Genomic DNA, 24,504 nt, shown 5'->3' on the forward strand with positions numbered 1-24,504 from the left:
GAAGGGTTAATAACTATTCTTCTCAAACTATTCCAAAAAATAGAAGAGGAAGAAAAGCTTCCAAATTCATTCTATGAGACCAGCATTACCCCGATACCAAAACCAGATGAAGACACTAAAAAATAAATTAATTAAAAAAAAAAAAAAAACTACAGACCATTTTCTCTGATGAACATAGATGCAAACTCCTCAACAAAATATCAGCAAACGAAACCCAACAATAAGATATTTTGAAAAACCATTCACCATATCAAGTGGGATTTATTCCTGGGATGCAACGGTGGGTCAATATTTGTAAATCTATCAATGTGATACATCACATCAACAAGAGAAAGATTAAATAAAAACCATATCATCTTTGAAATAGATGCAGAAAAAGCATCTGACAAAGTACAGCATCCATTCATGATTAAAACCCTCAACCAAGTAGGTTTACAGGAAACGTACCTCAACATAATAAAGACCATAGATGAAAAACCCACAGCTAACCTCATACTCAATGGTGAAAAACTGAAAGCTTTTCCCCTAAGGTCAGGAACAAGACAAAGATATCTACCCTAATGACTTGTATTCAACACAGTACTGACAGTCCTAGCCACAGCAATTCAGACAAGAAAAAGAAAGGGCATCCAAACTGGTAAGGAAGATGAAATGGTACTATATATAGAAAACTCAAAAGACTCCACCAAAAATGTACTGCAACCGATAAATGAATTCAATAAGATCACAGGATCTTATCCACAAAACAATACTGGACTGGCACAAAGATAGACACATAGATCAATGGAACTGAATAGAGTCCAGAAACAAACCCATGATTATATGGTTAATTAATCTTCCACAAAGGAGGCAAGAATATACAACAGTCTCTTCTACAAATGGAGTTGGGAAAGCTGGATAGCTACATGCAAAAGAATGAAACTGGACCACTTTCTTTGACCATATATAAAAATAAACTCAAAATGGAGTAAAGACCTAAGCATGAGACCTGAAATCATAAAAACTGTAGAAGAGAACACAGGCAGTAATTTCATGGACAATGGCTGTAGCAACATTTTTCTAAATATGTCTCCTAAGGCAAGGAAAACAAAAACAAAAATAAACTATTGGAACCACATCAAAATAAAGTTTCTGCACAGCAAAGGGAACAAACAACAAAACTAAGAGACAACCTACTGAATGGGAGAAGATATTTGTAAATGACATACCCAATAAAGGGTTAGTATCCAAAAAATATAAGGAAATTATACAACTCAACATCAAGAAAATAAATAATCCAATTAAAATGGGCAAAAGACACGAACAGACATGTCTCCAAAGAAGACATACACATAGCCAACAGATAGATGAAAAGATGCTCTACATCACAAATCAACAGGGAAAGGCAAATCAAAACCACAATGAGATATCCCCTTACACCTGTCAAAATGGCTACAACCAAAACCACAAAAAACAACACGTGTTGGTAAGGATGTGGAGAAAAAGGAATCCTTGTGCACTGTTGGTAGGAAGGCAAACTGGTGCAGCCACTGTAGAAAAAAATATGGAAGTACCTCAAAAAATGAAAAATAAAATCACCATATGATCCAGTAATTCCACTACTGGGTATTTACCCAAAGAATACAAAAACACTAATTCAAAAAGACATATGCATCCTTACGTTTAATGCAGCATTATTTACAATGCCAAATTGTGGAAGCAACCCAAGTATCCATGGATAGATAAATGGATAAAGAAGATGTGGTATATCAGTGGCATATTACTGAGCCCCCCCCCCAAAAAAAAGAATGAAATCTTGCCATTTCCAACAACACAGATGGATACTGATAATATAACGCTAAGTGAAATAACTCAGAGAAAGACAAATACCATATGATTTCACTCATATGCAGAACTTAAAAAACAAAACAGGGGAGCCTGGGTGGCTTAGTCGGTTAAGTGTCCAACTTCAGCTCAGGTCTTGTGAGTTCAAGCCCAACATCGGGCTCTGTGCTGACAGCTCAGAGCCTGGAGACTGTTTTGGATTCTGTGTCTCCCTCTCTCTCTGACCCTCCCCTTTTTGCGCTCTGTGTATCTTTCTCTCTCAAAAATAAACAAACATTAAAAAATTTTTTTAAAAAATGAAGAAGAGGGGCGCCTGGGTGGCGCAGTCGGTTAAGCGTCCGACTTCAGCCAGGTCACGATCTCGCGGTCCGTGAGTTCGAGCCCCGCATCAGGCTCTGGGCTGATGGCTCGGAGCCTGGAGCCTGTTTCCGATTCTGTGTCTCCCTCTCTCTCTGCCCCTCCCCAGTTCATGCTCTGTCTCTCTCTGTCCCACAAATAAAATAAAAAACGTTGAAAAAAAAAAAAAAAAAAAAAAAAAAAATGAAGAAGAAAGAGACAAACCAAAAAAGGACTCATAACTATAGAGAACACACTGATGGTTACTAGAGTGGAGGTGGGTGGGGGATGGGTGAAATACGTAAAGGGGTTTAAGAGTACACTTAACATGATGAGCCCTGAGTAATGTGTAGAATTGCTGAATCACTATATTGTACATCTGAAACTAACAGAATGGTGTATGTTAACAATAACAGGAATTTAAAAACAAACAAAGGTGGATAAGGAAGATGTGGAGCAGTCTCAGCCCAGTGCCCCTGCAGCCTGAAGCAGAACTGGCCAGTTAAGACTAGCCCAGACCTGCAGAATCCTTGAGCATGAGAATAAACACTCATTATTGTAAAAACAACAACAAAAAATTATTTTGGAAGAATATTTAATGGAACAGAAAAAATGTCCTATGTTAAATTGAAATATCAGGTATAAATATATATATATATTCTGATTAAAATTAAGTATCACACATAAATTAAAAAAAAAAAAGTAGCTAAAAAAAAACCCCCGACAGGTAATACCAAACTTAATGGTGTAATACTGAATGCTTTCCCCCAAGATTTGGAACAAGGCAAGAATATCTATGGTCACCACTTCCATTCAACTTTGCAGTGAATGTCCCAGTCAGAGCAATAGGCAAGAAAAAGAAGGCATTCAGACTAGGAAGGAAGAAATAAAATTATTCTTATTCACAGATAACATGATTATATAAGTAAAGAAATCCAGATAAAGAAAAACTCTTAGAACACATAAGAACATTTAGCAAAGTTTTAATACACAAAAACAAATTTCTCTATACTAACAATGAATGACTGGAAACCAAAACTTTAAAAATAGTATTATTTATAATAGCTCGCCCCAAAATGAAATTCTTAAGTATAAACTGAGCAAAATATGAATGAAATCAAAGAATTAAATAATAGGAGAGACCTATCATGGTCATGGATTGGAAGTCTCAAAATAATAAAGATGTCAATTCTCCCCAAACTGATCTACAGATTAACCTACTGCCAATCACAATCCCAGCAAAATTTTCTGTATATAGATAATGGGGTTCTAAAATTTACAAGGAAAATCAATGTAACTAGAATAGAGAAAAGAATTCTGGTAAAAAATAAAATAGGCGAAAATAAAATCTCCAGCTTCAAAACTTAAAGTTATAATAACCAAAATAATGTGATACGAGAGAAGGGATAGACACAGAGACCAATACACAGATTAGAGAATCCAGACATAGAGCCACAGAAATATAGCCAATTGATTTTGACAAAGGTGCAAAGACAATTCAATGGAGAAAGGATAATCTTTTCTATAAACCAAGTTGGATCAATAAGACATTCAAAAAAACTAATAAATTGGACTTAAGGAATATTAAAACCTTCTCTTTTGTAAAAGGCACTGTTTAGAAAACTAAAAAGTAGGCTATAGAAGTTATTTGCCAATCACTTATCTGACAATGGACTTATCTGAGTATATATGTATGTATTTTTAAATATACAGAATATATATATAACTAAAAACTCTTAAAACTCAAGGAGTTTTAAAATGAGCAAAAGACTTAAGATACTTCACCAAAAAGATATAACATGACAAATACATGAAAAAATGTTCAACATCAACAGCCATTAAGAAAATGCAAATGAGAACCACAATGAGATACCACTATACACCTCTTAAAATAGTTTAAAAATAGTTAAAATATGACACCAACAAGAGTTGGTGAGGATGTGGAGCAACTGGAACTCTTCAACACTGATGATGGAAATGCGAAATGGTACAGCCACTTGGGAAAACAGTTTGGAGGTTTCTTATAAAGTTAAACATATACTTACCATATGACCCAGCAGTCCCACTCCTGGGTACCTACCCTAGAGAAATGAAAACTTATGTTCAAATAAAAAATCTATACCCGAATGTTTATAGCAGCTCTAGTCATACTAACAAAAACTGGAAACAACTCAAATGTCCTCCTTCAATGGGTGATACAGAAACTGTATTACATGCATACAATGAACTATTACTCAGCAATAAAAAGGAACAGACTATTAATACAAGCAGCAATTTCAATGAATCTTAAAGACATGCTGAATGAAAAAACCCAAACTCAAAGCTTACATACTATATGATTTGATGTATGTTACATCCTCAAAAAGACAAAACTATAGAGACAGAACACAGCAGTGACTGTTTACTTGTATTAATGTAAAATATAAAATTAAAAAGCAAAATAAGATGTTCGGGCCCATGCCCAGGCTTGGCAAAAGAGGATCTCCAGTAATGTGATGCAGCTGGTTGCATTTTTAATATTCCATCAGTGCTCTTGGTGAACAGCCAAGGATGAGAACAGCTGTAATTCCTTAAATTTGATTTCTCCATTCCTTCTGCTACATCTTTAGGTCAGGCTTTTCTCTCTCATGAGGCCTACTGATTCCACATCTCCATTCTTGAGCCCTACTACATTAGCACCAAAGTGACCTCTGACAGGATAAATTTCAAGCTCTTCAGCACAAGACCCTCCAAGACTTGGCCCCTGTCAACCACTCTCCTCTCTCTGCACACCCTTTCTTGCATCCCACACTCCAATATTAAAAAAACACTTAAATCCCCTGAAGTGACCTGCTATTTCACACCTCTAGCTAGGCTTTTTGCTCAAACTACATCCTCTGCCTGGAATTCCACCCCCACCATGAATTTGCCTGGCAAGTACCTTTTAAGACCAATTTGGTTACATATTTTATGTCACTTCCAGCAGTTTTCTGTCCATGCTCACCATCACCTATCTAATACTGTCCACGAGCCTCATCTCCTACCATTATTGCCTCACACTTAAGACTCTTAAAATGCCCATCTTCTAGGTAACTCTCTCCCAAACTTCGTGTTTTTTTCAGCTGCTCATGCCTTAGTTATGATACTCCTCCTTCCCAAGAATACTTTTCCCCACCCTTCTTTCCTGGCTAACATAAATTCATTCTAGAATAAACATCTGTCATCTCTAAGAAGTCTTCGCCTGCATTTCCAGGCTAAAATAATTACACCACTTCTCTATCTCCATAGCCTCTCTGGTTATCGCTATCAATAGCTACCTTATTTTACTGAAATCATTTTGTGCGTCCACTTCCTTCAATTTGCTCCTTAACAGCAAAGGCCATCCTTTAGATCTTTCTCTTCCTCAGGCTTAGCCTAAAATCTGGAATAGGTCCTTAACAAATGTTTCTTGAATACAAAAATGAGAGTAAATTTACTAGGCAACTTAATACACATCTTCTTTTCTCCAAAAGGACCTAAGTAGCTAACTATATACTGAGTAACACCTAAACTTTTATACACAGGTCAGCTGGCTCTCTCCTTAGCTCTTGTTTTGTTATTAACAACTGTTAACTACGCAGCCTTATTTAGATGTCCCAAATGTATCTCAAAATCAATGTAACCATAACTGAATCCATATTCTTCCTCAATTCTGTCTCTTAAATGTGGTCATTTTCTTGGTAAATGGATCCAAGAGCCCAAATCACGTTAGAAACCTCAATCATCCTAAATGCCTTCCTTTCCCTCATTTCTCACACCCAGTTATTAAGTCCTGCTAATTTGTTGAGATTGAAGCTCTCCATCTCCATATAGGCCTCAAGTTCAAGCCCCTGTTTCTTCAAATCTGGGCTACACCAAGATCCATTAATATAATGGTCTTATGCCTACAGTTCTGAACCCCAGCAATTTATTTTTCATAATGTCAACAATGATCTTTCTGAACTGCAACATCATTTCACTCCTTTGCTTGGCACTCTACAGTCTATAAGAAAAAGTCTAAACTCCTTAGCATAGTATAAAAGGTCTTCTGGCCCCTGTGGTCTTGTCCAGACCTTCTCTCCTTATCGACTCTATCAAACTACACCCTACACTCACACCAAACTTCCTGCATTTCCCAAGGGACAGCCATACTAACTCATAACATGTATGACTTTCACAGTATAGTCATCTAGTGATCTTCCAAGCCTGAGATCTAAGGGAGATTACATTATAAAGCTATACCTGATCCATGCTCCCACACAACCACGACTCTTGGAAAGAACTGATCAATTCCTCCTTTGGGTTTCCAACAATTTCATGTATGTGTACAATAGTACCTATCACTTGTAAGATATATTATTATTGCAATCCATTTCCCCCAAGAACACTATAAGCTACTTGAAGACAGAGGCCATAAATGATCTCTAGGAGCCACAGAATCTAATAAAATTATAAGACACATTGAAAGTGTCCAGTAAATGTTTATTAATGTGGTTTAAAAAATCTTTATATTGGCTTTAACCCTGTGGTAAAATCAAGAGTTCAAAATAACAAAATTTAATATATAAAACATTAGGTTATCCCAAATAGCCATACAGAGGCAAAATCCACTAATTTGCTTTTGTAACAGAAAATAGCTAATAATTAGCATTACTCCCAAACACACAAAACAAACTATGGCCAACAAATTCAAACAAGTGCTTATACATTTTAAATAGTATACATTGTTCCTACACGCAGCAAAGTATAGCAACTTGTTTTTAATACTTTCCCACTTCATCATTCTGTACCTTTCTACCTATTCTTTCTTACTCACAACCTCATGGTATCCTTAGGTTATGTAAAGAAGCTCGTTTCAGGCCTGTCCCAGTTCTGTAACGTCCCATGTTCCAAAACTAATCCATTCTCTCTCTTTTTCCAGTCAAATCTCTCATTCTCTCAATGGGCAAAACTCAGGTCGATGATGAAGCCAAGAAAGAATTCTCCAGAAATCTAAGGACAGCACCAACAAATGAATAACTAATATGTTTAATATTCCCTAAGATTATCTGCATTTGAAAAGAGGTAATTTTAAATGCAAATAAATACTGAATTGGTATAATAAGAAAAGATTTTCAAGGAGAAATTTCCCAGTGGGTGAGGAAGGGAAGGAACACAGAGGTTCACCACATCAAGACTAAACCAAGTTGTAATCACAGTACAATAGAATGAGCACAAATTTTGGGTAACTGATTTCAGGCAAGGATTTATCAACATAGAAGAATACCAACATCTATAACTCACACTGTTATTTTGTGACTCAACTGAAATATACAGGAAAATACTTAATGACAGGTTCTGTGTATAGTTGATTCTTGAACAACAGGGATTTAATCTGCCCAAGCCCACTTACACTGGTTTTATTTTCTTTTGTTGAGAAGTGACAACAAAAGCCACAAGGCATTTATTCCCAACTGCCCACCCCATTCTCCACACAAGTGAATGGAAGGCAACTGGCACACAGGTCATGCCTTTGGTCCTCTAAGTACCAAAAAGAGGCCTGCCTAGATGGTCAGCAGCTCCATCCCTGTGGCCCAGGACCAGGCAGGGCTGTGAGTTCAGTCAAACCTCTCATTCTCTCAATGGGCAAAACTCAGGTCGATGATGAAGCCAAGAAAGCATTCTCCAGAAATCTAAGGACAGCACCAACAATGAATAACAAATGAATAACCCAAGGCTGGTGGACAGGAGGCTATGCTGAAGCAGAAGAATACACCTAGAGGGCAAGGTGGAAGTTGTGCAGGGACCCCTTCTTCTCCCAGCACCCTAGCAAGGCTGTAGTATCAGAATACCTGGAACCCTTGGGGCCCCTCCCAGGCTGGCCAGCCTTGCCCCACCCCCAACCTTGCAGAGGGCACATTCAAGTGTGGCTTTATCCACCAAAGATCACAGGCTCATGATAGACCTCCAGGCAGATGGAGCTGCCACGACTGTAGTGAGCCTCCAGGCCAGTACTGCTGCCTGAGAGCAGCCTAGTGGCTGCCTCTGCTGAGTCAAGGACACCAGGTTCTGGTACACTGCCAACTCCAGGCGGCCAGACCCACCCCATGGCCCTTGGACCTCCTAGAGGCAGATTTTTTTCAATAAATGTAAGTATAGTACTTTAAACGTTTCTCTGATGAATTTCTCAACATTTTCTTTTTCTAACTGACTTTATTGTAAGAATCCAGTATATGGTACATTTTACACACAAAATAAGTATTAATCAACTGTTTACCAGTAAGGCTTCCAGCCAACAGTAAGCTATTAGTCAAGTATTAGTAAAGTCAGAAGTTACATGAGGATTTTTGACTGTTCAGGGGTCAATGCCCCCAATTCCCACCCTGTCCAAAGGTCAACTGTAATTGAAAAGAACTTGATATCTAACTCCAGAAAAGACGTAGACCCAAGAATCTGCAAGACTAAGTCTAAACCAGTTAACACTAATGGACTTTCGGCAGACCTCAAGAAACCTCTATTCTTCAATTTTTCATACCTTTTCTAAACGTGTTGAGAAAGCCACAATAGATACATTCATGGAAAGAAGAGCTTTTAAAACCTGTATAATTTTCCTGGCTTAGGATTTATTTGAGGTGAAAACTAAGGCTTCCTTTGTATTTTGGAAGACATATAGCAACCAATGGTGTTTTCTCAGACAGACTTTTTAATTCTTACATGATATTTAGATAACTACAGGTATAAATTATAAGTATTTCCTAGTCAAAAGTCTGACTGAAATCAGTTATTCTCCCTTCATTTGAGAGCATGATGGTATTACCTGAAAAACAAAAGTTCTTTCCTATTATCACAAGCTAATGAGTGATGAAGCCCAGAGTACAATTTTTAATTGATAATTAGGTGTCCTCTAAGCAATACCAAAAACACATTTAAATTGTCTCTGTGTTTGCTACAAGGAACACTTGGTAGTAAATAAATGTGACTATCATTCAATCGGCTAGCTTTGAGGACTTCCACCTTCTTTTCTTGGTTTTATTTTCTACTTCAATATGAAGGCCACTGCTTACCTTTGTGGCTTTTTTTTTTTTTTTCTTTTTCCTCCTAACTCTACATTTAAACTCCACAGGCTTGGGGAGGAAAACAAGTATTTCTGTCTCATATAAAAGTTCCTTAGAAGCATATGGAGTCTTGGGGCGCCTGGGTGGCCCAGTCAGTTGAGGTAATGACTTTGGCTCAGGTCATGATCTCATGGTTTGTGAATTCGAGCCCTACGTCGGGCTCTGTGCAGACAGCTTAGAGCCTGGAGCCTGCTTCTGATTCTGTGTCTCCCTCTCTCTCTGCCCCTCCCCCACTCATGCTGTCTCTGTCTCAGAAATAAATATTTTAAAAAAAAGAAGCATATGGAATCTTTAATGACATATTTGTCTAACAACCTTATAGACATTACATTGTAGTTCTGCAAAACAAGACAATGAAACATACCTCTCAATGTATTTGTCAAGATTTCCTTGTATTTGCAACACTTTTTCTATGTACTTAGGAATACATATTTGCTCAAAGGTAAATACTATTATATAACACATTATAGATTTTTTATATATTTCCACTCCATCTTTTCTTATCAATGAATGCATTTCCAGCATGTCACTATGCTTTGTAGTATTCCAATGCATGGACATACCATTTTTATTTAACCAATTCCATACTGTTGACAACTTACTTTCAACTTTTAGTAATTATAAAGAGTACAATGATGAATAAATTTGTACAGCTATCTTCACAACATGTCTGATTATTTTCTAACAATTGTTTTGATGTTATTTGAAATAAAGCAAATGATAAATATATTATTTGAAGTAAAGGGAATGAGAGAAAGGAGTGGACAGATGAAGGAGACAGGGAAAGGAGAGGAAGGAAAGGAACAAAACAGAAAGAGCAGCAGAATAAGACATAGATTTAAAAAAAAATACAAATAGTATATTTGAGTTTATTAGCAGAGTTGTTATTACTGTTCTATCATTTTCAGCAAATTCCTGTTACTTAAGTTTACATAGGGTAAAACCCTTCCTTGCAATCGTAAACTAAATCGTAACAATTCCTTCTTTGGAAGCTTATTTTCTCTGCCTCAATATTCATGGGATTCTTTTTATCCTGAATTTTATTTTTTTTTAAATGTTTACTTTTGAGAGAGAGAGAGAGAGAGAGAGAGAGAGCGCGAGTGCACAACAGCGCATGCAAGCGAGCAGCAGAGAGAGGAGAGAGGATCCCCAGCAGGCTCTTATACGGGGCTTGAACTTGCAAACTGAGGAGATCATGACCTGGGCTGAAATCAAGAGTCAGACACTTAACCACTTAACCAACTGAGCCACCCAGGTGCCCCTATTCTGAATTTTAAATCATATCTATAGATTTAGACTTGTAAGAATCTCAATGTAAAGAATTTTTTTCTTCCTGGAATATGGCAGTTTGCATGCACAGGTGTTTTCTAGTGCAGACATTTCCATATGTCGCTGATTATTACTTTGTGTGCAATTTCAAATTAACTTTTTTCATTAAGGAAAAAAAAGAATTATCCCTATGTCAGACAGTTTTAGATACCTAGGATATCTCTCATCCTTTTAGCTTCTTCTCATTCCTCCCAGATCTAGTAACAGATTGCCATTAATCTGGTTTTCCATAATGTAGTGAACTTTCCTCCATTTCTACAATTTAGTGGTCATTTGGGAGGTCACATCAAGGGATATTAACCAGGTGTCTAGTTACTTTCTGATGATTTTTTAATTGTCTCAACTGCTTTCGAATATGTCTTTGTGAATCAAGAATGGATTCATATATCAGTGCTGATAAGATTCTCAGGTTTGAAAAGAAGGGAGAGAGATAAGGACGATCAGGGAGCAAATGAACATAAAAGGAGTGGTTCCAAAAAAAAAAAAAAAAAAAAGGAACTAAATATTGTGGTAATTTTTTTAAGTGCAAAGTTCAGGATAAAAGTTTAAAAAATAAACATGGAAAACTGAAGAAAAGCAAACATTCTTGACATTTAATTTCCAAACACAAAGGTATTTTTATTTTTTTACATACTTCCTGGAAAGCCAAATTATTAATGGTGACTATCCTAGACAAAATGTTTGGAGACATTAATTTATTTAATCAACAAAAGCTTTACATTAAGAAATTTTAGTCAAGCAAACTAATGAGAGATTGTAATTATACAGAATAGCATTAGGCATGCATGAGTGACAATCAAAGCTCCTTATTTGCTATTAGTCAAAGTTGATATAACTTAATAATGTTAAAGACAGAAAACTTCAATGAACATTTTAGAAAGCATTTTATCACACCTTATTCCATCAGGCATTCTCAATTTAGATTAGCATAGTGCCTAACACGGTATCTGATTAGTCCTTATTGCCACTTATTTGTTTGTATTTTTTACAAGTGGTATTCAATGAGACCAAATTGATAGAAACCATTTAGGAAAGCATTAAAAAAAAAAAAAAAATCAAGGGATATTCAGTTTAATATAAAATTTAAAACTGCTCAATATCCATAAGTATAATTTTAATTTAGTAGTAAAACTGAAAAAAACTGTTCTTTCCTAAAGACATTTTCATTCAAACCAAGAAAAACCAACCAAAGAGAATTATAATTATGATAATTTGAATGCCTAACCTTTTTATAAGGAAATCAGATTTTGGCATGTTAATCACTTAATCAAGTGTGTTTTTTGAAATGTAAGGGAATATTACAAACTGAAAAATATTTGTTTTGACTATTTCAAAAGGAATATAACCCAATGAATATATAATCACATATAACATTTAAGATACCATACGTTGACATATTTGTTGACTTTTTAAGGAAAGTGTGTGCTACATATTAGCCAAAAAAAAAGTACCTTTCCTCCTAATTTTCCATTCACGAGTCTTCTCTAATAGTCATAGAAATGGGGGCTGGGGTGAAACAGAGAGAATAAAATAACTTTCATTTCATATAACAAACACTCAGACTGATCATTGCATTTGTAAAAACAAAATACATTCTGGTAAGTTTTTCTGTCCATGTATCCTGTAGCAAAATAACTGGAGATAGTATTCACTATTAAACTTCTGTCCTCTAATCATAATAAAATACCTATTTTGGACACTGGTATTTTAAAAGCTCAATTATTAAGTATTGATTGTTAATTTAATTATTAACTGGTATCAAAGATACATTTTATTTATATTCATTAATAGAAGACGCATGTTGTTCCATTTTAATTTTTAAAGATATAAGCATACAGAAATTATGCATTAGCTTTGGCTTGTAAATGCACTAAACACATTCTCAATTACCATGTAAGAATTAAAACTTAAGGAATAAAGAGAATCCAAAAAACTAAACAAAATAACCAATTTCTTTCCAACTATAGCATTTTTTGTCTTATACATAAAAATAAAAGATAGAAATGCTGACTATGCATTATGTTATTAAGATGCTGAGAGTAAGCATTAAAGAGCAAAAAATAAAATCTTAAAATTTGGGAAAAAACTCAAACACCATTATAAAAAAATAAATACGAGGCAATGAGGACTAACCGATCCTGTCAGATACTATGTTAGGCACTATGCTACAAAAAATTGAGAATCATCAATGGTATCAGAAGTAATAAAATGCTTTTTAACTTAATTGTTTTTTTACCACCTGACTATCAATTCAAAGGGAGAAAATAAACTTATTACATAAATACTTCAGATTATAGCCTAATAAATTCAAGAAAATAAGTACCATAAAAGTCAAAATCTATAGAAAACAAAAGTATACATATCTGGATGGTAAAGGGGAGGTCTTTGTTTTCTATTTTTAGAACAGAAAAAAATTGCAAAGGAAAGATGAAAAGGAATAGTTACATAAAAATAGGTCAAAACCAATAAATCTAAAGAGAATGAATACTCTTGTCTTGTTTTCCTCAACAGTCAGCTATATACTTGCACCCACAACAGAGTATAAGAGCCATAAATGACCATACTCTAATTCAGCAAGCTCAATCTCAGAGTTTATTGTAGATAATTCTGCACATACAATACTCAATGAATTTTGCTGGGATAAATAAAAAATATGTATAAAAGTCTGTGAAGCAAAATTTAAATGTAAATGTCCCCAAACTCAAAAAACACTTTAAAACAGGATGCATTATTAAAATACTTCGTAGGAAGACAAAATACATATTCAGAAAATGCATATGGAGACACGTGGGTGGCTCAGTCACTTAAGCATCTGGCTCTTGGTTTTGGCTCAGGTCGTGAACTCACAGTTCCTGAGTTCAAGCCCCACATCAGGCTCTGCACTCACAGTGTAGAGCCTGCTTGGAATTTTCTCTCTTTGGCCCTCCCCTGCTCACTCTGTCTCTCTGAAAATAAATACACTTTAAAGAAAAAAAAAGCCTATGAAATAATGAAGAGAGACTCTACAACTGAAAATTATGACAATTACACAATAATTATAATTATATTCTTATGAAAGCCACTGAGATATACAACCAGTTATTTTTAGGTGACAAAGGCTTATTTCCTATAAGATGACATTTTAATAAGATTTTGTTTTTACTTGAGTTCTTAAAATGATTTGAGGGGTGCCTGGGTGGCTCAGGCGGTTGAGCATCTGACTTCAGCTCAGGTCATGACCTCGCGGTCTGTTGAGTTCAAGGGCTGCATCAGGCTCTGGGCTGACAGCTCAGAGCCTGGAGCCTGCTTCAGATTCTGTGTCTCCCTCTCTCTCTGCTCCACCCCCACTCACCCTCTGTCTCTCTCTCTAAAATGAATAAACGTTAAAAACAATAAAAAAAAAATGATTTGAAGATGCTATAAAATACTAAGATAAAAAGTAAGAATATTTTTAAAAGATGAGGAACTCACGTATAATAAAATATCACCAGAATCCTTGGGAGTGTCACAGGACAGTTAAATTTTCCAAATGGCTTAAATTATTAAAATCTTACTTTACAATGTTGTTTAAAATCTTAGATACACAGAAATACACATGATTCTGGCTGACTTCTTAAGCAGAACACAGGATAAAATGGTCTCTTGTATGATGGACAGTTGGACTCAGGGATGCCATTATTAACACATAGTAGAAAAATACTTTTGAGATTCACTGAAATGTTGAGAACAATATTTTTCTGTACTGCTGTTAGTTGTTTGTTATGTATTTTGCCCTTTCTCTTTTCTCAAAGGTGACTGTTTCCAAGGAGGCTATTCTTTCCCTTTTTGTAATTTGTTAACTGTATACAAAGTTTTGTGGGTAAGGGTGCAGGTTAGGTAGGCCACAATAGGCCAAAAAGAAGCACTCATCTATAAATTCTACCAAACACAAGCTCTATAAAACCTCAGTTTCTTCATCTGTAAAATGCAGATAATACAGCACCTAAGCACATATGGTTGTTTGGAGGACAAATTGAGATAAAGCCAATAAAGCCATAGGCACACAACTTGGCATACAGTAAACAATTACTGCTGCCTTAGAAATTAAGTAGCTCAATTTTTGAATACATCTGTGTGTGTGTGTGTGTGTGTGTGTGTGTGTGTGTGTGCGCGCGCGCGCGCGCGCCTCTTGTGTGTGTTCACAATAAAGTCTGGAGGGGCACCTGGGTGGCTCAGTCAGTTAAGCATCCAACTTTTAGCTCAGGTCCGGATCTCGCGGTCCGTGAGTTGAAGCCCAACACAGGGCTCTGTGCTGACAGCTCAGAGCCTAGAACCTGCTTCAGAATCTGTGTCTCCCTCTCTCTCTGCCCTTCCCCCACTTGCTTTTTGTCACTCTCTCTCTCTCTCAAAAATAAACATTAAAAAAAATTTAGAATAAAGTCTGGAAAGAACACCTCAAAAAGTTAATAGTGTCTCAAAGAAATAACACTTCGTATCAACTAAGATGGCTAAAATAAAAAAGTAATAATTTTGGCTGGCAAGGATAAAAGAAACCCTCCTACATTGCTGATGGGGATGTAAAAGGGTGCAGCCACTTTGGAAAACAACTTAGTTTCTTAAAAATTTAAACACGGATTTATCATATGACCCAGCAATTCCACCTTGGTAGTAACTATACAAAATAAAAATTTACGTCCACATAAAGACTTACACATAAATATTCCATTAGCATTATTCATTCAACCCAAATGTCCATCAACTGGTGAATAACCAAATGTGGTACATCCACACTCTGGAATACTCTTCAGTAATAAAAAGAAATGAAATACTGATACTTGCTACAACATGAATGAACCTCAAAAACATTATGCTGACTGAAAGAAACCAAACACAAAAGACCATATATGTATGATTATACTTATAAGAAATACACAGAAAAGGCAAATCTGGACACAGAAAGTAGATGAGTAGATACCTAGACCTGGGGGTGGCACCAAGGATTAACTGTAAATAGGCACTAGGGATCTTACTGGGGTAACAGAAATGTCCTCAAACTGGATTATGGTTATGCCTGTACAACTCAATGAACTTAAGTAAAAATCATTACATTTAAAATGGGCAAATTTGGGGGTAAGTGGCTACTAGCTTAGTAGGAAGAGCATTCAACTCTTGCTCTCAGGGTCCTGAGTTCAGGCCCCACATTGGGTATAGATATTAAATAAATTAACTTAAAAAAAAAAGGTAGATTTTGTTGTATGTAAATTATACCTCAACAAAGTTGTTTTTTATAAAGTTAGCAATGGTTATCTTTACCTAATAGTGTCATGGGTGATTTTTCCCCCGGTTTTACTTTTGAAAATAAGGTTTTGTTTATTTAAAACAAAAAGAGTAAACTGCCAAATTTATTGGACTTATGTACAATTTAAGTGACTGAGGGGCGCCTGCCTGGGTGGCTCAGTCAGTTAAGCCTCTGACTTCGGCTCAAGTCATGATATTGCACTCTGTGAGTTCGAGCCCCACGTCGGCTCTGTGCTGACAGCTCAGAGCCTGGAGCCTGCTTCACATTCTGTGTCTCCTTCTCTCTCTGCCCCTCCGCCTCTCATGCTCGCTCGCTCACTCTCTCTCTCTCTCTCTCTCCCTCAAAAATAAACATTAAAAAAAAAGTGACTGAGTAAAGACAAGGGGACTCTCCTCTGAATAAAGTAATTGGCTGTCGTATCTATTTTGCTTATTTTTTTATTGACTATGTCATTTCTTAGCAAGGTTCTAGAGAAGTAAAGAATTATTAAACAGCTGATTAAGTGATTCAAAATTGAGAGAAAAATATTAACTGCCCCACGTGGATTTTTCTAAACGTACTGCCCGAGGTAATTTTGTGATATGAAATACTTTAAAGATTGTTTTTCACAATCTTTCCTGGATGAGAAGATAACAGGTTACATAGACCAATGTGGTCACACCAAGTCTAAATCTAAGCAAAACAAAAATACTAAAAGAACACAAACCCTTTAAATACTTGGGCCCAGGACCCTTTTTTAAAGAACTTTTTCAAGAGACTCACACACTCTAAAGCTTCAGAATAATTACTTTCTAGTAATTATAAAATTTAGGTAACTTAAGGAATTTCTGTAACTTCTGAAACAAATCAGCCAAAGACTGCATTTCACTGTATAAATGGAAGCTCAAATCAAACTGGGTCTGAAAAGTTAGGATAAAGGCAACTTATACTAGTTTCCCATGGCTAACGTTAACAAATTACCACAAACTCGGTTGTTTAAAAACAACAGAAATTTGCTCATAGTTCTGGAGCCCAGATGTCTGAGACATACTACCTCTGAAGGCTCCAGGGAAGCTCCTTGCCTCTTCCTAGCTTCTGGTGACACAGGTATCCCTTGGCTTATTTATGGCAGCGCAGCTCCAATTTCTACCTCCATTTTCACATGACCTTCTTCCTTCAGGTGTCTCCCTGTCCCTTCCTCTACTTATAAGGACATCAGTCACTGGATTTAGGAGCCACCCTAAATCCAAAATGATTTTACCTGGAGATCTTGAACTAATTACATCTACAAAGATCTTACCCCAAAAAGGGACTAGACAAGTTTTGGTGTTTTTTTTTTTTTTTTTTTTTAAACGTTTATTTCTGAGATAGAGACAGAGCATGAGTGGGGGAGGGGCAAAGGGAGGGGGAGACACAGAATCGGAAGCAGGCTCCAGGCTCTGAGCTGTCAGCAGAGAGCCCGATGAGGGGCTCAAACTCACAAACCACGAGATCATGACCTGAGCCGAAGTCGGTCGCTCAACTGACTGAGCCACCCAGGCGCCCTGACCAGTTGTTTTTAAATACGTGAAAGTTCGTTCTTTAGGACAAACCTCACCGAAAAAAAACTTAAATTTGAAATTGTTTTGTGCATTCTCAGTTGAAAATATCCTATCATTTTAATTTGCCCTTTCTCAGTAGAAAGTGTCCTATTATATCATCAGGACATTCTATCATTAAAAAATTATAAAATACATACAAAGAGTTAGATGAAAACGTTTTACTGTAACAACTTATTTCCCAAAGGCTATTTCTCTCCTGGTGTTCCCCATCACGGTGAATGCCCTCTCCAACAACCCTACAGTTCTGGCTTCAAGACTGTTGTGATACAACCAACACATCAGCAAGTCCTGTGGACTCCTTTAAAATATATTCCAGGCGCCTGGGTGGCGCAGTCGGTTAAGCGTCCGACTTCAGCCAGGTCACGGTCTCGCGGTCCGTGAGTTCGAGCCCCGCGTCAGGCTCTGGGCTGATGGCTCGGAGCCTGGAGCCTGTTTCCGATTCTGTGTCTCCCTCTCTCTCTGCCCCTCCCCCGTTCATGCTCTGTCTCTCTCTGTCCCAAAAATAAAAAAATAAAAAACGTTGAAAAAAAAAAGAATAAAATATATTCCAAATGCAGCCAATTCTCACTTGCCTCACCAGCCTAGTCAAAAATCACTACCATATCGGGCCAAAGTGAGCCTTTAAAATGTAAATCTGCTATATCACTCTCCTAATGAAATTCTCCAGTGGCTTCCATCACAAATAGAATAAAATCCAATCCAATCCCCTTCTCCCCCTCCCCCAGCCAAACTTCCTTTCATCCTGGAACATACCAAGCATACACCTGTCTTACTGCTACCTCTATTTCTATTTCATGCAGTTATTTGAAAGGCTGAATCTCTGTCACTTCTCTGCTGAAATGTCACCTCATAGAAAGGCCATTCCTGACAACACTATCTAAAACTGCACTCCTGGGTCATGTCTCCCTTTACCCTTCTGAACTACTGTTTCAGAAAATAACAATTTGATGATCTACATTAGTTTGTTCTTTACTGTTAACCTCAATGCACTAGAAAGTAAGTTCCATGAAAGCAGTGGAATATTTGGCACATGCTAGCACAACTAATACCCAAATGAAGAACATACCTAACTTTGAATGGCAGCAATAACTTTTTCATGTATTTCCCTTTTCCAATATCCCCACCTCCATTTTGTGAGGAATATTACGACAAATATTTCCCCAAATTATTTCACAATATGTGAATACAATATTTCAAATGTATTCACAATACATTTTTATTCTGCTTTGAAAAAAACAATTACCAACAGAAGTTTCTCTACAAGTTAAATATTATCAGGAATGGCAACCTGTTGCTTGCCATTAGATGGGATGGGAAACAAGGCTAGTTCCCATTTCACAGTCCTTTGATCTGATAACAAACACTCTGCCCAACTGCTCCTTTCCTCTTCCTAAACTATCAGTAGATCTGCTTTCCAAAAACACAAAGACTCTTCTGGAGAACAGACTCATCAATACTTAGGGCTATTGTATCTACCCTATTGTATCTCTACCTTATCAGTCATTAAGGCCTTTCTTTCCCTTGAATAGTGTTCCAAAGTAAATTCCAAGGAACAATGTTTCACAGAGGTGTTAAAAGACACTGAAAAGGGTCAAATAAACTTAGGAAAAACTTCAATAAGCAAAATAGAGCAGATATTGTTCCTAGAGGACTTTTCAGAATCTTAACTATGTTAATGTAGATTGTAAATCTCCACAATGGAAAGAGTATACGCACTGAAACCCAAACTTACTTTTTTCAACTCAAACTTAACAGAATCTTGCATCAATCATTTCATTCATTACTTTTTTCCCCAGCTATCTCAAAAATCTTGGTAGCCTGACTTACCAAAGACACTTTTTACTCTAGATGACAAGAAAGGTTTAAAAGGAGACTTGCTAATGGATTTAAATTATAATTAAAATGTTCACTGCAGGATGTTATTTGGGGTAAGTCACTATACTTTTTCATAAATGGTGAAAAAATTGAAATTACCAAAAGCATAAAATTGGGGTCGATGGCACTCAAGTAATCTCCCCTCCCCCCATATATCCCTTTTTAATAACACCACTAACCAAAATAAGGCTGGGACTGGAGGTACAGAAAGAAGCAAAATTTTTTGCCTAAATATTTTACTTACATTTCTGGGGGTAACTATAATGGTAGGTAACAGATTCTTAAATAAAAAAACTAAATCAGTAGGATCACTTTAGAATATGCTAAACAACACAAATTCACACCCTGATGCAAAAATCACTTCCCTCACAAGTCCTCTTTTTTCTCCATCATTCTCCCATATCTCAAGGGATCCCACCCTTATGACTGTCCCTGAATGCCTCCCCTTGCCTCTAAAACCTTCTTCTGGTCACCCTTTTCACTCCTATTCTGTATCAGTGCCAACTTCCAACCTTGAACTAGTTCATCCTAACATTTGCAGCATATCTTCATAGATATCTGATATTAGAAGCAGAAGTTAAATTAGTCATAGACCTAACATCAAAGAAACTCCTGAAACTTAGAGGCCTAATTGGAATATGGCACAAAGGCAACCTCCCCTCCCGGAAAGACAAACAATGCTACCTTCAAGTCTGATCCTCTAACAATCCTAAATTCTTTGAAACTAAAAATAGCTCAGCTGTTGTCTCATCTGCCAGCAGATGGCCAGACTATTTTTAATTCAGGATTCTAGAGAGCAGGAATGGATCAAGCTAAGCTAGGGCAGCCTAGAAGCCCTCTGCAGAGTTTGGTCTTAGCTGCAGAGAGCTGTAGTGGGGCAGGTACCAAGAGAGGGCAACCTGGAGCTGTTCTTGGGCTTGTGGGCTTCACAGTGATTTTAACAATGTAGATGTGAAGGGTTTTTTTGTTGGTTTTTTTTCTGGGTTTTTGTGTTTTTTTTTGCCATTCTTCAAAATAAAGTCTGAAATGTAAGATAATTTGTTAAAAAATTTAAATAATCTGCATACCCTTTAAAGTTTTCATTATTTTTCTTGTGAAAAAAATAAAAATTTTCTGTATATAGTATCTTTGCAAATGGATTTTGTTTTAATAAAAATCTCCCCTAATCTAGATAAGGTGTCCTAAAACGTTTAACGAAAAAATATAGTTTTCTTAAGAACTGTGATGAAATATAATTTCATCAGTATTATTTACAGAATTCCTATTCATAACTGGTCACTATATTAAAAGGTAACCAAATTTGGAATACCAGTGCTCTGAAATCTCCTCACATGCCAATAAAATGATTTTAAAACACAAAAGGATTAAAAGTCTGACATACCATACATTTTCCTGTTTATTGCCCATCTCCCTTCAACTCCTCAGTAAGTGCTCAGTAACTATTTGGGGGTAGAGAAGAGAAAGGATGCAGGCAGGTGTATTCAGAAGAGTTATATACACAGTATATTTAGAAGGATTATAACACTCACATCTATACTTCCATCATCCAACTCCTACCTGTTCACAACCTAATCTACATCAGAGATGACCAAACCAGTCCATTCCAGTTTACATTCCCATCCTGCTTGATGGCCACATAGATTAAGAGACCAAAGTGGGCCTGGATTCTCAACAATGAAGACCAAGGGGAGACTTATAATAGTTTCCAGGGACAATACATATTTGAAGATACCATCTTACTACAAGACATTATACTTTCTGTAACAATGAAATGGGTTATCCCTATCTGTTTATGTTTGGCAATAATGTAAATGTATGACTGGAAGGAAACTAAATTCATCAGGGATTAACTACTTTAAGATTGTTCAATTAAATTTTGTAGGAGACTAAATGTAACTCCTAGAAAATGTGAGAAAAAGCCTTATACATCTTAAGAAAGTACTGTGTTGCCTAGCCCCTGCCTGGGTAGTCACATTCCTCATAATAAAGCTTCTGCTAACTATATGGAAGAGGCAGACAAAAAGTAAAAACCCAGCAAAATCTGCAATAGACAATTCCTAATATAGCTGGCACACTCACTACCAAGTAGCTCCTATACCTAGATACGGTAAGGACCAAGCTATAAGCCCTCTAAAGGTGCCAATCAAGAGGGACAAGAAGGGGCGCCTGGGTGGCTCAGTTGGTTGGGCGACCGATTTCAGCTCAGGTCATATCTAGCAGTCTCTGAGTTCGAGCCCCGCATCGGGCTCTGTGCTGACAGCTCAGAGCCCGGAGCCTACTTCAGATTCTGTATCTCCCCCTCTCTCTGCCTCTCCCCTGCTCACGCTCTGTGTCTGTCTCTCAATAATAAATAAACGTTAAAAAAAAAATTAAAAAAAAAAGAGGGACAAGAATATTCAATGCACAAGTTAACAAAACTGTGTGTTCACGTTCATGGCATATTAGAGGGGATGTAACCTTACAATCATTAAGTTCCATATCCCATTTTTACAAGGAAGGAAACTAAGGCCCAAAGACTCGACTATACTGCAATGTAACAGATTTAACCCAGGATCCCAGACTCTCCTTCCACTGAACTCTCCATTAAAACACACTCACTTAGGGGTGCCTGGGTGGCTCAGTTGATTAAGTGTCTGACTACTGGTTTTGGCTCAGGTCATGATTTCACAATGCATAAGTTAGAGCCCCACGTCAGGCTCTGCACTGGCAGTGAGGGGCCTGCTTGGGATTCTCTCTCTCTCTCCCTCTCTCTCTCTGACCCTCCCATGCTCTCTCTCAAAATAAATCAATCAACTTGAAAAAAACAAAAAACAACCCACTCACTTATATTGGCATTTTGGAGAAGAAAAAATATGTATATAAAACACACTCCATTTCTTCAGTCTAATACTTATAATTTAGTATATTAAAAATATATTTAACATGGAAAATCTGGCCTCAAACTAAACGTTTAGTTTGAATCTCTAGAGTTCTTTAACCTGCACATTATTTATAAACATGTAATTCCTTTAAAAACTCTAAAAATCATTTCTTCCCTCATCCCACCCCAATTTAATAATTACTCCTTTCAGGACCTAGATGTAAATTCAATTTTTTACATTATACAATGTCTTGTCATATACCTAGAACAGTCTTTCATTAGCTACGAGAATAATAAAAGACGAACTTCTAATCCACGAAGGGCCAGAAAACTAAACTTAAACCCACTATACCACAGATTTAAAGAATTTTTAACGAAAATTTCTATGGTAATGTTTTTCACATCACCACCTTAAAGTATCTAGAAAAGAAGTTAAAACAATACAGATTATGTAGCAAGTTAGAAAGTAGTATATTTTAATAATTAAAAGGTCTTTGCTGTCTTCACGCTTTACTTTAGTACACCTTTAAGTTACCCTGGATTTCTTTCCCTTAAAGAACACTTTTTTTTCCAAAGCCCATTTAACAAGTTTCATTTTCTTGTCAATTCGATATAGTCTATTTCCACTGCTATAAAATAAAAGCCTAAGTTTAGGAATTCATCTTTGTGTTAAATGTCCTGGTCTCTCCTTAAACGATTTCATCTTTGACGGATGCCATAGATCAGTGTTCTCCCTTTAACAATTCCTCATCTTGCCTGTCCTCGCTATAGGTATTGTTTGGAATTACTCTGCTATGGGCTTCAGTACACTAGATCTCCTCCGTCTCAACTACAGATCAGAATGCAAGCTTGAGAGCAGCTGCCACTGTCCAGACATGTGGCTGGTGGGTGTCATTGTCTTTTTCATTTTCCCCATTTCAAAACCTCCCTTTCTTGTCATAAAGCCAGCATATTTAAAGGTCCTTCACTTCCTCGCCTTTATATCGCCACCCCCACCCCTTAACCTCTGGTCTTGTTCTTCCAGGTCAGTCCAGTCACACACAACATCACTCTGTTTTTCTTGTGGCGGAGGCGGAGAGATGTCAGAATGGGCTACACCTCTTACAAACCCCTGCTGCTCAAGACTGTCAACAAGGGAACAACTTCGGCCTATCTTCCCAAAGTATCACACCAAACGACAAAGTTATCGAAATTACGATACGGAACCCTTCCCACGCCCAATCTTGACAAATCAGCTCCACCTCGATTTTCAAGCTAATAAACAACAGCTCATCTTCTGCTCATCACAAAGGGTGATATCCTGTCCGCACCGCACGGTCCATCAGCAAAATCTTCCCATACTCTCAAGTCGATTCCAAGCCCTGCCCTGTTCCCCGAGCCTAGCTTACTGCCCTTCCTCCTCCACCCTGCCTCTGCCCCACATCCAGCCGAGTTAGTGTCAACTCCAGCCAGGGAGCAAAGAGCTTCGCGAGGGCTCCCTGAGGTCAGCGGCGCCGGCTTAGGGCAGCCCCAGACGACCCCACCTCTGGCGGCGGCTGCCGCGCGGGCCGCCCCTACCCCCGCCCCGGGCCTCCTCCCCGCTCACCTAACGCCACCTCGCACGCTTTGCGCAGCTGGGAGTGATGCGCCTTCTTCACTTCCTTGTCGGCCAAAATCTTTTCCAGGGCCCGGGTCAGGAACATGTTCTTCGTCTTCTTCCCCTCATACATGGACGCAGAGAAGGAGGCGGCGGCTCGTCCGACCCGCGGCTCCCAGCGGCTGGAGGGGAAGAGGAGGAGGAGGAGGAGGAGGAGGAGGAGGAGGAGGGGGAAGAAGAGGAGAGAAAGGAGAGGGGGTGGAAGTGGAGGAGAGGAGGCGTGGAGGGCAGCGGCAGGATCAGGAAGGGGCGGGCAGGTGGGAGCAGTCGCGGTGCAGGCGAGGGGCACGGAGGTCTTCACCGCCTCTAGAGAGGCCACCCCTAGAGGGCCGCGCCCGTCGGACCTCCGCTCTCCTGCCTGGGGTCGCTTCCCGGCCACCCCCCTCACTCGCCCCTCCGGCCCAGGGGCGGCGAGGGAGCCCAGTCCGGGCGGCCGTCTGCCGGGAGCCGAGGGACAAGGCGGCGGCAGCTCAGAAGCCCGAAGAGAGCACGGCTGCCCTAGCTACCGTGGGGATTAGCACCCGCCGCGGCCGCGGACTGGCCTCCATCACCGCCGACCTGCCCCGGCCGCCATGTTGGGAGGAAACGACGCGTCACGCAGCGGCCGAACGGCTGCAGAGGAGGAAGCGGCGGCGGCGGCGGCGGCGGCGGCGGCGCTGCCTGCCCAGAGCTGCCGCGGCGCGGGGAGGCTGGGGGCGGAGGGCGGCGCGGGAGGA

The 24,504-nt window shown here is 38.2% G+C and overlaps 1 protein-coding gene and 1 long non-coding RNA gene across 4 annotated transcripts in view; both read right to left on the bottom strand.

Moving 5' to 3' along the window:
• Nucleotides 1-24,105, bottom strand: part of ARFGEF1 (ARF guanine nucleotide exchange factor 1) — a 149,792-nt gene extending 125,687 nt beyond the window's left edge. The window contains exon 1 of one of the 3 annotated variants that reach the window (XM_060610667.3): nt 23,738-24,102. In XM_060610667.3, coding sequence (XP_060466650.1) covers nt 23,738-23,861 — 124 coding nt within the window. In that variant the 5' untranslated portion in view covers nt 23,862-24,102. Of the gene's footprint in view, nt 1-4,205; nt 4,227-23,737 lie in introns of those variants that run through there. The other 2 variants (XM_060610668.3, XM_060610670.3) reach the window with 2 other exon arrangements.
• On the bottom strand, nt 639-4,199 carry LOC145713474 (uncharacterized). Its single transcript, XR_014136598.1, has 2 exons — nt 2,382-4,199; nt 639-2,137 (listed from the first exon to the last, which is right to left on the bottom strand). It is a non-coding gene; the product is annotated as an uncharacterized LOC145713474 (long non-coding RNA).
• Nucleotides 24,106-24,504: the final 399 nt, after the last annotated feature.

This window comes from Panthera onca, chromosome F2 (assembly GCF_046562875.1).
Source record: "Panthera onca isolate mPanOnc1 chromosome F2, mPanOnc1 haplotype 2, whole genome shotgun sequence".
Taxonomy (NCBI): domain Eukaryota; kingdom Metazoa; phylum Chordata; class Mammalia; order Carnivora; family Felidae; genus Panthera; species Panthera onca.